Source organism: Lithobates pipiens, unplaced genomic scaffold (assembly GCF_037356315.1).
Source record: "Lithobates pipiens isolate NorthernLeopardFrog02 unplaced genomic scaffold, aLitPip1_a1.2 Scaffold_13, whole genome shotgun sequence".
Taxonomy (NCBI): domain Eukaryota; kingdom Metazoa; phylum Chordata; class Amphibia; order Anura; family Ranidae; genus Lithobates; species Lithobates pipiens.
This window is the reverse complement of record NW_027507718.1, coordinates 27,682,069-27,698,406: the sequence shown is the minus strand read 5'-3', so window position 1 is coordinate 27,698,406 and position 16,338 is coordinate 27,682,069. Positions and strand designations below refer to the sequence as shown.

Below are 16,338 nucleotides of genomic sequence, written 5' to 3'. Positions count from 1 at the left end.
AAACCCTTACAATCCCCTTTTCACTACAGGTAAGCCTATGAGGCTTACTGTAGCTACCCCGGATATCTCCTAAATCTACATGGTTGAGACAATATCCCCTGTATTAGCATGTCGATGTCATCGGCACTGAAGCAATGCCACGTTCTTCCTGTTTCAGCTAGTGTGCTGTTACCGGTGGTTCATGCATGGGAGTGATGTCATCGTGGCTCAGGCTGTTCACAGCGCCCAGAGCCTGTGATGCCACAGGCCAAAGCTGTGTACTGGGACGGAGGAGATCTAGTCAAGTCAGTCTTTTCCCTGACCGTTTGTTTCTATGCCTATGCTAATCTAGAATAACTTTGGCAATCCGAACACTAGGTATATTAAACCTATGTGCTGGATCTGACACTGCCTTGCACACTGGCATAAAGGTTTAAAGAATGTTCCATTAGCTTGTATCATGGCTTTGTCTTGAACTAGTCATGCTCATCACATGACATAGGCACTTTAATATAGAGCATTTTTAGTTGAATGCTGTAATGTACCATGAAACAGTTTTATTGTAATCTGAAACATTGTGACACCTTCAGTGTCAGAATTGTGATATTGGTGGAATATCTAGTCTGCAGATATCACTCATACAATTTTCTGCTTTCTTCTAGTTTTCACCAGGTATCGTTCCTACAGCAAAAATGATATGTCTAAGGCTATAGATCTTGAACTGAAGGGAGACATTGAAAGCACACTGATATCCCTTGGTAAGTGATTTTCTATCATTGGGGTACAAATGCCGCATGTGCTATGAGCAGACAATAGAAGTGGCATTGTTTGATTTTAAACATGTATTGTAAACCTGGGTGTTTTTAAAGTATTCAACCCCAGCTAAATGTATAACTTGTCTTGCCATGGTGTATGACCTGTGAAACTCTAACACAACCTCTCATCTTGGTAAGTTTGGCTGTTCCTCACCCATATTTAAGCCTCCTACACAGCTGTTTGGATTAATGACTGTTTCAATCTACATATTAAATTGATTAGTAGCACCTAAGTGGTATAACTTTGTTAATCATACACCTGACTCTAATCCTACAAAACTATTTTAGCATCCTTGTATTGCCGCAGCATTTCTTCTACTTTTTTTTCATTTTTTTGTTTTTGAGACCATTTAAATTCCACTCAGGTTTGGTGTGGTTAAATGCATATGAGATGGCGGTTAAGATTCCCCAAAAACATGTGTGTTGATCGGAATTGCAGATTTTTGTGCACTTTGTATTTAACTGCCTCAAAAGTAAACTTGGTCTGATTGCCACCAATCACAAAAACAGCTGATCCAAGGCTAAAACTGTTTTTTGTGAAAACTCTGCATACATTGACTGCATGTGTTCTTGCCAATGAAAAGGTAACCCTTTTATGGATTTCTAACTATTGTATCACTTTGCAGTGAAGGTTGCATCATGCAAACCGGCTTATTTTGCTGAAAGATTCTACTTGGCAATGAAGGTACGTTTATTACTGCTTACAATAAAGGCCAGAATCCAGAAATTAACAATTGCTGATGTCCTAATGTGCGCCAACATTTATTTAGGGATGGATTACTTTGTGGTCCCAACCAAAATGGCAATGGGGCTGTAGACGTGTTTACTGATGTAAAGTGTTCTGGAAAAACATTTCTGGGGTGTCCTGAAAATGCTAGTTGCCTGGCTTTCTAAATAACTGACACAGAACAAACCTAAACTTGTGAATGCATTATTTAGGGTTTTTAACTTTATGTAAGCCAAAGGATATGACTGCCAGGTAACTAGCATTTTCAGAAGCAGGCAACCTATGTTTATCTCTGTTCAGGTTTCTTTTAATGTACATTGAAGGAGACAAATTGTGCAAACTTATATCTGGCTTCAACGTGCCATTGACATTCCCCTGACAGGTGTGCTGGTATGCAGATTTTAAAGAGATCCAAGATTTAGTTGGATGTTTCATAAAAAGCTTGCTGGGTTTGGAGTCTCCAGGGGGTACTAGATAAGAAATGGTAGATGAAGGCATTTAATGCCTGGTATCTATTTAAGTTGCATTGCAATATAAGGAGAGGCACTTTAAAAGGATTTTGCTTTCATTTTCATATTGATTGGCATATAAAAAGTATAAACTTTCATGTAAATGTGTTTATTGCATTCTTTAGCAATATCCCTTTCAAATGGTCTACTTCTATTTTTTATTTTTATTTTTTCTCATATCGTCTTCCAGGACAGCCTTTGAGATATAGGGCTCCTCCCTCCGGGACAGGAAACACGTCAAGCCAATTAAATAAAAGGTGTGGTCCTCCAGGCCCTCCTCAGTTTTTGTGTTTCCTGCCGGACGGGAAGGAGCACGTCTTGGAACTGGTAAGGGGAGCTCCTTCTCAGGGGTTTTACCTGGGGAGAGCGCCTTGATGGACCTGGCCCTTAGCACCCCTCGGTCCGAACGAAGGGAGGAGAGGGTAGCTTTCAGTCCCCGCTGCCATTTAAACGTTCGGAGAGAACGGGACCCCGATACGCGGCAATCTCCCCCTCGGAGCGCTAACCGCTCGTACCTGTCGGTCGGAGGCGGCGGGAGACGTTCGCTCTACCGACCGGCGTTCGGGTACTGTGAGCGGTACGTTCGTAAGAACGCACGGCGTCGGGGCGGAGTTTTTGCGCTCTGGCGTACGGAAGTGGGAGAGACGCACTTCCGCCGGATTCGCGTCATCAGGGGGCGCCGCAGGACCCGTTCCAGTCCTTTGGGCGCGGCGGTGTGACTACAGGGTTGCCTGGAGCAGTGTGAAGGCTCAGAGAGACTGAGTGATACACAGGAACCATGGAGAGTGCGGTTGTGCAGGTGGACTCCGGTTCAACAGGCTCCAGTACCTCTCAGGTAAGCTTGGTGAGGGCAGACCAGGACTTACACTGGGGGGTGGGGGGTCACTCTGACCCGTAGCACCTTCCCGGGGTGGAGAACCTGCTGGTGAAGGGGGGCACTTCCTAAACAGACCCTAGAAGCACAGTGGTGTGGTCAGGGGTGGTATTTTAATGGGACCCTGTTTTTCTTTGTTTTTAGGTTAAACAGGACAGAGCCCAGATACCTTTACCCAGAAGGAAATGTGCCGTGTGTGGGGCTAAGTTAGGCACCGGTTGGGAGAAGCCGCTTTGCCCAGATTGTGTCAGTAGCCTGGTAAAAGAGGACTCGGTGGCAGCTTGTCACAATGTTTTAACATCCGTAAAGGATGAGATTGCATCCACCTTCCAATCTTTTAAAAACATGATGGATAGGATGCAGGGTCCTTCTGTCTCTTTACCCAGAGCCGTGAGTATGCCTTCCTTATCCGAACCAAGTCAGGAGGAGGAGGTGGATAGGGAGAGGTTATCCAGGTCATTAGCCTCCTCTAGGACAGAGTCTACTTCAGAATCTGAGGGGGAGGAAGAGGCCATTAGATCAGCCAGATACAAGCTGTCTTTGGATGATGTGGGTGACCTCCTCAAGGCTATATATGACACCTTAGAGATCAGAGAAGAACAGGTCCAGCTTTCAAAACACGACATGATGTATCAAGGGTCGAGTGTAATGAAAGACAGGGTATTCCCCGTCCATAAGTCGCTAGTGGAGGCGATTCTGCTGGAGTGGGAACAACCGGAAAAAAGGCAATTTTTTTCAGGTAGCCTTAGAAGGAGGTTCCCTTTTGAATCGGATGCGATGCATCCCTGGAACAAGGTTCCCAAATTAGACGCTCCCTTGGCTAAGGTCTCTAAGAAGACAGATTTGGCCTTTGATGATATGGGTTCACTCAGGGACCCTATGGATAAGAGGGGAGATCTGCTGCTCAAGAGCCTGGGATGCCTCTTCCATCGGGCTTAAACCGGCCCTAGCAGCTACCTGTGTGGCCAGAAACTTGGAGTGTTGGCTTACACAGTTACAATCGCATATTTCTGCAGGTACTTCTAGGCAACAGCTGTTGAAGTCCTTTCCGCTACTGTTTAAAGCGGTGGGCTTTTTAGCGGATGCCTCGGCAGAATCAGTCAAACTGGCTGCTAGATCAGCAGCACTAGTGAACGCTGCCAGAAGGGCCGTTTGGCTTAAGACCTGGTCAGGAGACACAGCTTCAAAACTAAAGTTGTGTGGATTACCCTTTTCAGGGGACCATTTGTTTGGGCCCGGCCTGCAAGAGGCGTTAGAGCGCACGCAGGATAGGAAGAAAGCTTTCCCAGAAAGGAAAAAGAGACCTGAAGGGAAACGCCTTTTTCGAAGCCCCAGGCAGCAAAACCTGCAGGAAAGGGAGGTTCGCCCCAAAAAGCATTGGACGGGTCACAAGGGAAGAGGCAGAGGAGGTATCTTATTCAATCCTCCTCAACCCTCCCCTAAAACCCAGTGACTCCTGCGTCCCGGTGGGAGGAAGACTGGGGAAGTTCCTCCCACAGTGGGAAGCTTCAACCGAAAGTCCGTTCATTCGAGATCTTGTAAGGAACGGCTACAGGTTGGAGTTTGGTTCAGTTCCCCTCCCGAACTTTCAAGTAACAAGGTTACCAAGGGACCAAGAGAAAGCAGAGGCTTTGGCTCTTCTTCTGGGGGATCTGGTGGACCAAGAAGTAATGGTGCAGGTACCTCAGGAGGAGCGAGGCTTGGGGGTTTACTCCCACGTATTCGTGGTAAAGAAACCTTCGGGGAAGTTCAGGTTAATACTGAATCTCCGTCCCCTGAACAGATTTATAAAATACAAGCGGTTCCGGATGGAGTCAATCTTCTCGGTAACCAAATTCCTGTTTCAGGGCTGTCACATGGCCACAGTGGATCTCAGGGATGCATATTTGCATATCCCGATTCATCCGGAATCTCAGAGATTTCTCAGGTTGGCGGTGAGGTTGAACACGGGGGTGTTACACCTCCAGTTTCGAGCTCTCCCCTTCGGGCTTTCAGCCTCACCAAGAGTCTTTACAAAAGTTCTGGCAGAGGCACTGGCCCCATTAAGGCTCAAGGCTATAACAGTGATCCCATATCTGGACGATCTACTGTTCATAGCCCAGTCGGCCCAACAGCTGCAGAGGGACATACAGGAGGCCTTGGTTTTCCTGCGCTCACTGGGGTGGCTGATAAACCAGGAAAAATCCCAGCTGACCCCCTCACAGGAGGTCCTGTATTTAGGATACAGGATTTCTTCAGTGGAAATGAGAGTATTTCTTCCGGAGGAGAAGATCGGCAAGCTAGAGCAGGCGGTAGCCCAGCTTCAATCTGGTCGGGAAGCCCAGATCAGGGAGGTGATGAGAGTCCTAGGGTTGATGACATCATGCTTTCCAGCGGTGGCCTGGGCAAGACATCATCAGCGTCCTTTACAAAGACTCATGCTCCGTTATTGGGATGGCAGGCAGGAGAGCCTGGATCAGGTTATGCCCCTATCCTCGGCAGTCAGGAGGTCTCTTTGGTGGTGGCGGGCCCAGGTCAACCTAGACAGGGGTCTTCCCTGGTCCCCACAAGCTACGGTGGTGGTCACGACCGATGCCAGTGCGCTGGGTTGGGGTGCCCACCTAGAGGGAACCTTAGCCCAGGGTTCCTGGTCGAACCTAGAGACAGGTCGTTCCTCAAACCAGAAGGAACTTCTGGCAGTCTGGAAAGCTATAGAAACATTCCAGTCCCGGTTACATGGCAGGGATCTGCAAGTTCGCTCAGACAATGTGACAGCAGTAGCCTACCTGAACAAGCAAGGGGGAACCAGAAGCCCTGCACTGCAGGTAATTGCGGACAAAATCTTCTGCTGGGCAGAGAAGAATTTGTCCTCAATATCAGCCATTCACCTAAAGGGAACCCAGAATTTCCTGGCCGACTTTCTCAGTCGCCAGAAGATAGGTCAGGACGAGTGGGCCCTCAACAAGGAAGTGTTCGAGGAGATCGTGTCATGCTGGGGAAGGCCAGAAATAGACCTATTTGCAACAGAAGGCAACAGGAAGGTGACACAATTTTTTTCGGTTCACCCACAGGATCGGGCCAGGGGGATAGACGCCCTTGCCAATCCATGGATGTTTGGCCTGTGTTACGCCTTTCCTCCCGTAAGGATGGTGGCGGAGGTTCTGCAGAAGTTCCGTTCGGAAACTACGGACCTCATTTTAGTAGCTCCTTTTTGGCCAAGGAGACCCTGGTTTGCCAGCATAAAGAGATTGGCCGTACATCCTCCGCTGTTTCTACCAGTCAGGGAGGACTTACTTTCCCAGGGGCCGATCCTGTGCCCTCAGATAGAGAGGCTCAAGCTTGCGGCCTGGTATCTGAGGAACAAATCTTAAGGTCACAGGGTTTCTCAGAGAGAGTGATTAGGACCTTGTTAGAATGCCGTAAACCTGTTACTAGGGCAATTTACGCCAAGGTAGGAAAGAGGTTTAATTCCTGGTTGCGAGAACAGGGGATTGCAAGTCCCGGGGTCCCGGCAGTCCTAGATTTTCTACAGGCAGGGGTAGAACTGGGCCTATCTATCAGCACTCTAAAGGTACAGGTGGCGGCCTTAAGTGTTTTCCTTCAGTCCTCCCTTCAGCAGAATCCATTTGTCAGGAACTTCTTCAAGGCTCTATCTAGATCCAGGCCTGTGAGAATGAAGTCCTGTCCTACTTGGGATTTGGCCTTGGTTCTTAGAGCTCTGACCCAAGATCCATTTGAACCATTAGAGGGGGCTTCACTTAAGTGGATTGTACTAAAGACTGTATTTTTGATAGCGATCACGTCAGCTAGAAGGGTCAGTGATCTACAAGCGCTCTCGGTCAGAGAGCCATTTCTGTTAATCTTAGAGGACAGGGTAGTACTTAAGACTGATCCTAGTTTTCTTCCTAAAGTGGTGTCCACTTTTCATAGGACACAGGATATTATTTTGCCAACTTTTTTCTCAACCTCAGACAAGGATGAGGCGAGATCTTTAAGTTTGTTAGACGTCAGGAGAAGTCTATTGATTTTTTTTAGAAGCCACTAAGGTCTTCAGGAAGTCAGACTCACTTTTTGTTAATTTTTCGGGCGCCCGCAAGGGCTGCAAGGCGTCCAAAGCGTCTATCGCCAGGTGGATACGAATGGCGATAGTTAAAGCCTATGAGTTAGAGGGGAAGCAGGCACCCTTAGTTAAGGCACACTCTACAAGGGCGGTTTCCGCATCATGGGCAGAGAGGGCTGGAGCCTCTCCGGAGGAGATCTGCAAAGCAGCAACGTGGTCCAGCTACTCAACGTTCGCAAGACATTACCGTCTGGATTTATGGTCTGATAAAGAGCAGACTTTTGGACGTAAGGTCCTCCAGGCAGTGGTCCCGCCCTGACAAGGTGAGCTCCTTGCTTATCATCTCAAAGGCTGTCCTGGAAGACGATATGAGAAAACCGGAGTTAGACTTACCGGTAACTCTTTTTCTAGGAGTCTTCCAGGACAGCCTGGCTTCCCACCCAAAGTTGTTTAAATTGGACTAAGTGGTGAGGATGTGTATTAACATGATTGTTAGTGTGTTATGTCTTTCAGAGCCTCCCGGCGGTTCTTGGAGTAAAACTGAGGAGGGCCTGGAGGACCACACCTTTTATTTAATTGGCTTGACGTGTTTCCTGTCCCGGAGGGAGGAGCCCTATATCTCAAAGGCTGTCCTGGAAGACTCCTAGAAAAAGAGTTACCGGTAAGTCTAACTCCGGTTTTTTCCCTCTTTCTTAGGGATCTGGAACCAGGCATAAAGACTTAATCAGGCTGCTGGTATCTCGAAATGAAATTGACCTAAAAGAGATCAAATATCACTATAAGAAGCTGTATGGAAAATCCCTGCGCCAGGCTATTAAGGTTGGTATAGGTTCTTTCAACATCTAGCTATCCATGGCATTCCAGTTCCTTTTTTCAGGTTTACAAACACCTCCAGAGTAAGTGACATGGCAGCTTGTAAGTGGGGCTTGCTGCACCCAGAGAAGACACTAGTGTTAGACAGCCTCAGCAAGCCTTTTGAGAACAAGGCTGATGTTTGCATGTCCCACTCCAACTAAAGCAATGCTTCACCACAAGTATACATTGTAATCGTGGCCCAACCTATGTACAGTACTTCACTCCAATTATTAGTTACTCATTACTCTATGCACACCATATTCCTTTTTAATATACTTCATAATGCTTCTCCCTGTATTCTGCAGCATTTGTATACCAGGGCCTGCTGCACCTGTACCAAACTGCATCATCCCAATAACCTTGCTCCTTGTCACATCTGTTTTGTATTAAACCTGTGCTTCTTCCAAGGCCTCATTCCAACATCCCAGCTGGGTCCATAGGATGCCCTGTGCTTCCATGCCTAGTTGCTCTTGCAGACAAGTACAGTAGTCATTGGCCAGGGCAATAAGACCTTCTCCAAATGGCTTCACTGCAGGTTGGACCTTTGTAGTTTATCTTGTCCCTTTTTATTCAAGCCATGTTTTGTGACATACCATACCTGCATGCATCCCTTTTTTAAAGTTGTCTTCAAGTAATGTCAGACCAGGCCAAGTTGAATAACTGTAAACTACATTCTTAAAGATATGAAGTTGAACAAATGACTGACTAACACAAAATGCAGTCAGATCATGCACAGGAATATATAATCTGGGCCCCTTTTTTTGAGGTGGGGAATATTTTGGCTACAAAACCCTGAAAAAACTATTCGAAGCACCTGCTTGCGATTGCCAATATCTGGACATGTAGTGGTTCAGTGTGTCCCACTGCTTGTCTGTACTGTTCACCAGTAGATCTGCTCTTAACTTTTTTTAGGTAAGTGGTTTCCATTGGTGTGCTTACACCTTGGATTTTAAGCTGTGACAAAATATTTAAGGGTCACGTCAATTTTATAACTTTAATTTTAAGCAGAAAATGTTTCCCTTCACACTTTGCATATTAAGGTACTAGGGCACATCCCCCCCCCCCCCCCCCCTCCCAAATGTGCTCATTGAGTGCTGTAGTAGGTGTTTTTTTTATTTATTTTTTTCCCCAAATCCTTTTGTAAGTGGTAATCAAAACAACATAGGGCAACAGCTGCATCTGTCCCATCTACAGTTGCAACATAGACTTAGATTATCTTTACATCTTGTAGAGGGCAAAAGAGAAAATTCTATGCCATAGCTCAGTGGTTCACAACTTCAGTCTTCACATAACCCAAATTTATTTTTATTTTTTTATTTCCTTCAAACTGATTTTTAAGTCCATATCAACTACTGCTCTGACCGACTGAGTCAGTGCAATGATTGTAGCTTACAAACTTGTTAAATCTCCGGTGCTGGTTGTGGCATGTGCAATTCATTTTTAATGTCGGCTAGTGAAAGGCTGTTTTTGATCTGTTCTGTTGAGCACCTCAAATCTGCAAGGATTAAATTCTGGAACAAATGTGGCATCCCAGTTGTCTCTATACTTTTAGGAGTATCCACTTCTACAGTCTTGCTCTGTATTGGCTGTGGACAAAAGGCTGAAATAACGATTTAATGCCTTATTTTCTCTTCCATGTAACCCATGGCTGCTGCCTGTTCCTCTGTCAAACCCTAGCTGTTTGGCCCAAATCCATAGCTTGGGACACTGGTGGACCCTTCAGTTCTCCAGCAACTGAAGCTCCTACCTATGAACTTGAGCTACTGCGTGGATAGCCTGAGTCTTGCTTCACCAGATCTCCAGCATGGGCCTTCTCTTGATTCATGAGGACTGTGTGGCTAAAATGTTCTGCCAAGCTCACATGTAAGAAACTGGTTTTGTGGTTGTCTTTAACCAGTAGAGACCCACGCTATAGCCAAATGACAGCTACAGCGCGGACCTCCTTTGCCGGGACGACTTCTATTGACGTTGTCCCGTGCGCGCGGCGTGCTCTGTGATCGGCGAGTCACTCGCCTGATCACGGATCCGAGCAAGGGGTCGATCCCGACCCCCCCCCCCCCCCTTACCACATGATCAGCTGATCATGTGATACAACGAGCCGGTAATCGGCTATTATTCCTCCTCATGCTGACAGCGCGAGGAGAAAAGAGCCGATCACCGGCGGCCGTGATCGGGACATCGGTCCTGATCACGGCCAGCCCTGCCAGTGCTACCCAGCAGTGCCGCCTTATCAGTGCACTTCAAGGAAGGAGAAAAATTACCTGTTTGCAAAATTTTATAACAAACTATTAAACATGTGTATTTTTTTTTGTTTAGCAAAAAATACAACTCCCAGCTGTAATTAAATACCACCAAAAGAAAGCTCTATTTGTGGGGAAAAAAATGATAAAATTTCATTTGGGTACAGTGTTGTTGTATGCCTGCGCAATTCAAAGTGCATCAGCGCTGAAAATTGGTCTGGGCAGGAGGGGGGTTTAAGTGCCCAGTAAGCAAGTGGTTAATGGGAGGTTTATTCTTGTCTTTAAAATTATTGTATCAAGAAGATCACCGGTGGCAAGAGTACATTTTGCACCCCCCCCCCCCCCCCCCCAAACAAGAGCTTGTGCTAGTAGGTCTGACTCTGAATCTAGATTTCCTTTCATTTCTCTCAGCCCTCCAGCTTAAAGACTGTCTAGAATGCATATCTTCTGCAAGACTTGGTCCTCAAACCTGCCAAGTTGGGGAACCAGTTCTCACCACAATTGGTGGCCAACAAGAGCAAAGGCGCCTCCGATGCTTGGGTCTAGAACATTATATCCAGGGGCTATAAACTGGAGCTTAAGCTTCTGCCTCAGGCAACGTACCAGCTTCTCTGCAAAGAGCAAATCTTCACATTGCCTTCAAGCAGCTTGATGCTCATGGCATTCCTAAATGGTTTTAGTAGCATCAAGTATGATTGGTACATCTTTGCCATCAGTATAGTGGCATAGTCCTCAGTTTTGGGGCTGGTATGATTCGCTCACATGTATACATTTTTCATTTGGGTTGAACTGTCTTCCATACAGTAGTTATATCAACATTTCCCTGTAACCCACAGAATTCTTATCACAGCTTGAATATAGACTAGACCCTGAGGAATCCAAAACCCTTATCGTGTGACCTTGTTTCTGCATTCATTTATCCCTGTTTATCTCCATGTTCACCTAGAAAACACTGGAAGTGAATGATTTAGTGAGATTATAATCCAATATACATTGATATGTAAAGTTTTTTGCAATATCACATTCCACTGTTAATACACATACCATAATACACTCTTTACATTTACAGGAAGAAAAACTGAAAGGAGACTATGAAACCATTATGTTGAGCCTTTGTGGCCCCGACTACTAGAAAGCATTTCATTAGTAAAATCTGTAGAAGACTGGTTTGCTGGAAGTACTGCATTTTATATTTCTATGGAAAAATTTCAATGGCCAAAAAATTGCAAGTCACTATAAGCATAAATCGCATATGTAATAAATTTGTTTATGTACATAGTGTCCCATTTCTTTGCTGCACATGTTTTTTTTTTTTCTTCATATAGAGAAGGATGTGATGCACCAAATGCATATCCCCAGAAAAAAAACCTGAGGCTCTGGTATGCACTTAAAGGTGAACCCACATGGAGGGGGGGAAAGCACCCCCCCCCCCCCCCCCCATATCGGAGCCTTATTTAAGCATGTAGCTCAGCTGGTCAGTAAAAGGGAACCATACAAGGCCACAGGGTTGAGGGTACCTTGCCTGACTTCTCTAGCAAATGTGTGCATGTTGAGGACAAGGGCTTCTAAATCCACATCTTGCCTCATGGGGGCTTATTGGAATCCAAAAGCGTGGCAGGCTCAGGGAAATCGGGGAAAGATGCTTCGGTGTCCTCTCTGGTGCATCTCCTAGTGCCAGGAGGAGCAGAGAGGAGTCCAGTAGGATTGCCTAATGTCTTTTGGCCAAAAGAAACTGGTTTCATACCTGCTTCCTGGCTGGGAGGAGGATCAGTATTCGATGTGTTGTGCCTCTGGCTCAAATCGGGTGCTTCAAAAAAAACCTGGCTGCTGTAATGTATGTGCCCAGTGTCCTGATAGGGGCTAGACATATGAATATGGGGTTGCCACAGATTATACAGTGGATATATTCATGCCTAGCATGAAAGGGGTGGCGAGAGGGACAGGCTGCCACTGGTGGGCTTTAATGCCCACACAGTGACTGTGCTCCCAGTACAATGACTGAGCATCACTGTGTCTAGTATTGACATTCTGGTCATGTGACAGCTAGTGGTCACATGATTGGTCAATCATTCCCCCTGCACATAAAGAACCAGTTAAAGAAATGCCAGGGTGGGAAAGGGCTAAGAGAACCAATATTTAAATCCATTGTCAATTTGGTTGTGAAGCCCTGTAGATCTCTGTTGGCAAGACTACACAGATGAGCTGAAACTGCACCAATGTCCTTCTACCGCATTTGTATAAATGTGAATAATGAATTCCCAGTCTGACAGCTGGTTTGTAAACAAGGGGTGGGGATGGTGGGTGATGACCAAATATAGCTGAGGCTCATAGTCTGGGCTGCTACAACGTGTAGCACACAGTGCCATATCATCCATGTATGCAATGTGGTCACTGCGTAGGGCAGCACTGTGCTGACACACTGCACCCATGGTTGAGCCATGTGTCAGGTGCTAAATCAGTGCCTGTCATTAAGTACATACAGCACCTAGGGGGGGGGCAAACTTGGCGTTCAGTGGTCTGTGGGGGGGAGGCCCCCATTAGGTTTTTGTCAAGTTGATGCAGCAGCACTGGGAGGAAGGACTGGCTGAAGTGAGCTTGTGGAGCAATGCAACTGAGGGCAGCCAGTTCAGGCCACTCTCATCCTGAGGTGTTCTACACAAGGATACGCCCTGCCTAACTGTCTCTGCTCTGGGCAGTGAAGAGGAAAGTCCCACAGTCCAACCATGGTGGACAGCAAGTCTGTCAAGCGGTGGCAAAGTGTGTGGCTCAGCAGCCTGCCTTGTGTGCAGGTCAGTGCTCACCAATACCTTAGTGCAGTGATGGCGAACCTTGGCACCCCAGATGTTTTAGAACTACATTTCCCATGATGCTCTTGCACGCTGAAGTGTAGTGGAGCATCATGGGAAATGTAGTTTCAAAACATCTGGAGTGCCAAGGTTCGCCATCACTGCCTTAGTGTGTGCTTTATTCTATTACAGGCTCAGTGTTACAGTGACGGCTCATGCACTAGGTGCTATAACCTACATATAACGCTGATCTCTAAACACTGAGTGCTATTACCTATATTTATATATCTAATATATCCTCACTGTACATTCCCTATTTAACTTTGCCATGTTCTTCACTGTCATCCCAGACTAACCACATGCAATTTAAACCCTGCCTACTGTTTGAGGAACTCCCCCCCCCCCCCCCCCCCCTCAGTGCCTGGGGCCAACTGATTTCATGATGTGATATAGAAGCGACTAGGATTGTCGTGCTTGTCACAGGTGATTACTGTGTTGCAGCACCCAAAAGTGCAGAAAGAATCCGCTTGACTGCAGATCATGATGTCTAGTCTGCCTCTGCCCATCTGCTTCCTTGCCTGCTGAATGCCAGACCTGACCTAGAAAATAGGCCTGTGCAGCAGCCAAATCAAGCTGGGGACAGCAGTATACAGCTCTGTCTTCTCTGGCAGTGACCAGGCCAACTGGGAGATGACCTGGCAATTGCAGGTGTCTAGGGAGCCTGCAGTAAAATGTGGCAGACGCCCACAAGACTTGATGTCTGTTACATATACTTGACAGTTGAAATAATCTGGACCATTACCTTCTGTACACCATGCTAATGGTTTTATACAGAAGACTGTTCTCTTGTGTGTGTTAATCAGGGCTAGGGGTGAGCCGAACACGTTCAGTTCGAACGGACCGAAAATTCGTACGACCTTTAGAACCCCATTAAAGTCTATGGGACTCGAATGTTCGAAATCAAAAGTACTAATTTTAATATGCACGATATTGTCCTAAAGGGTTTGGGGACATCGATCAATGCCTTAAAAAAAAGCAGTTTTTTCAGGAGCACTGATTTTGTTTTTGTTTTTACGCTTAAAGTGAGAAAAAAAATGAAATTCCTTTAAATATCGTTCCTGGGTGTGTCTATAGTATGCCTGTGAAGTGACACGTGTTTAGAACAGTTCCTGCACAAAATGACATTTAACAGAAAAGTCATTTAAAACTGCTTGCAGTTTTAATGTCTGGTTCTGGCAATACGGATGAAAACCATAGAGAAAAATGGCATGGGTAGCCCCCCTGCCCATTACCAGCTCCTTTTGGGTCTTGTATGGATATTAAGGGGAACCCCGTACCCAAATTAAAGAGGCCTGGGGCACCCAGGCCCTATATACGCAGAACAGCAGTTTACAGGTGGTGCAAACAAGACGGGCTGTGTAGATTTGTTGTGAAGTGTAGCGCCAGTCAAAAAACCTATTAAGCTTTTTGGAAAACATGGAGGGTTATCACCCCTGTTCATCTCCCTTCCTGTTGTCTCCTTCCGTTTTGTAAGTTGGCTGTTTGAAAGTAGGGGCCTGCCCTATATGCTCTGCAGAAATGTGGGCTTAATGTGTTGGTGTTGCCACAACACTGTAAGCCCTCAAAGTGACTCTTGGTGGGCGCTGGAGCACCCTGCTCTGAACGATTATATCAAGAATTGTAATTGCATGCCATTGTTGAACATTGGTAGAAAAATTGGGCCTTTGGTGCTAGTGCCACAACACTAAAAGTCCTCAGTTACACTCGGTGGGTGCAGGAACGGGCCTTGCTGTGAAATGTTATATCAAGAATTGTAATTACATGCCCCTGTTAAACAGGGGCTGAAAAAATTGGGCCTCGGGCACTGGTGCCATGACTCTAAAACCTCTCCCATATACTCTAGTTGGAGTGCAGAAATGAGCCTTGCTGCAAAGCATTGCATCAAATTTTAATTGCATGCCCCTGTTAAACAGGGGCTGAAAAATTGGGCATTAGCCACTGGTGGTGTCACCCAGAACCAAAAATGTTCTTCCAAGCTATCAGCAGGATCATTGAAGAGGATAGTCAGTCAACATAACAGGACAGTCACTCAGCATAGGCAGTCTTGAAGGGATGTGACATATAAAAAAAATTTGGTTACATCAGCTTCAGGTGCTTGGTAGCTGGTGGTGCTCCAAGACTGATTCATCTTTATGAAGGTCAGCCGATCAACCGAGTTGGTGGACAGGCGCACCCTGTGATCGGTTACAAAGCCTCCAGCAGCACTGAAGGTGCGTTCCAAAAGAACGCTGGATGCAGGACAGGCCAGTAGCTCAATTGCATACTGTGCAAGCTCTGGCCAGTGATCCATTCTCAAGACCCAGTAAGCCAGAGGATTTTTGGTGGGAAAGGTGTCAAAGTCTGACCTTGCCCCTAGGTATTCCTGCACCATGTAAATCGGAGGCTGGTGATGGTTGCTGGAACCGATTGTACCTTGGGGCTGCGGACTAAAAAAAATTGAAAGCATTGGTCAGGCGGTCACCTTCTCCACCGCTCCTGTGACTGACCGAAGCCTCAGCAACACGTTGTCCAGGACCAGGAGTTTGTAACCCCCTAGTCTCTGGGAACGCGTTGCATAGACCTTTCTGCCAGGCCTCCCGGAAATGTCTCATGCTCTGCGATGGCAAGATAAGGTCTGCAACATTACACTTGTACCATGGATCAAGGAGAGTGGCCAGCCAGTAATGGTCCCTCTTCTTGATCCAAAGCATACGAGGATCCTTCCATAGGCTTTGCAGGATCAGGGAGACCATGCAACATACGTTAGCTGAGGCATTCGGTCTGGAGCCCTCTGGGTCACTAAGGACAACATGTTCGGCAGCTGCCACATGCAAGTCCATGGGTTTCTTGGGACTGTAAATCATCCCTAAAAGGCTGCTGCTGAGTGCCAGGCGCCACCTCCATACTGACACAATCCTCCTCTTCTTGTGTTATATCTGGATAAAGGGGGGCCTTGAGAGGCAAGGAAGTCCTCTTCCTGCCTCAAGTGCCCTGTCCATTCCACGCAGAGTATGCTCCAAAAGGTTGACAAGGGGTACAGTGTCACTAATGCAGGCACTGTCCCTGATCACCATCCTCATGGCCTTCTCAAATGGTGATAGGACAGTGCATGCATCCCTGATCATGACCCACTAGCATGGTGAAAAAAAAAAAAACTCTCCCGCCCTTGTCCTGGTGCCGTAGTCACACAGTTATGGCAGTATGGCCAATGTTGAGTTCCACCTGGTGGGCATGTAACATATAAGGCGGTTCTTGGGCAGGTTCAACTCCTTTTTGGAGCTCAGCCAGCCGAGCACTGGCATTATGATAGGCGGAAATACACACAGACTTTCCTGGCCTGCCTCAGGACATCCTGTAAGCCCGGGTACCCGCTCAGGAACTGCTGCACCACCAGGTTAAGGACATGAGCCACATAGGTCAGTTATCCTTGTCAGAGGGCGGAGAGGAAGTTGGTGCCATTGCCGCAAACCACCAT

The 16,338-nt window shown here is 46.7% G+C and overlaps 1 protein-coding gene across 1 annotated transcript in view; it reads left to right on the top strand.

Moving 5' to 3' along the window:
• The window catches only part of LOC143973986 (annexin A1-like), a 35,347-nt gene extending 24,035 nt beyond the window's left edge, over positions 1-11,312 (top strand). The window contains exons 10-13 of the mRNA XM_077474935.1: positions 642-737; positions 1,421-1,479; positions 7,640-7,762; positions 11,108-11,312. Of these exons, the coding sequence (XP_077331061.1) occupies positions 642-737; positions 1,421-1,479; positions 7,640-7,762; positions 11,108-11,170 (341 nt within the window). The 3' untranslated portion in view covers positions 11,171-11,312. The remainder of the gene's footprint in view (positions 1-641; positions 738-1,420; positions 1,480-7,639; positions 7,763-11,107) is intronic.
• Positions 11,313-16,338: the final 5,026 nt, after the last annotated feature.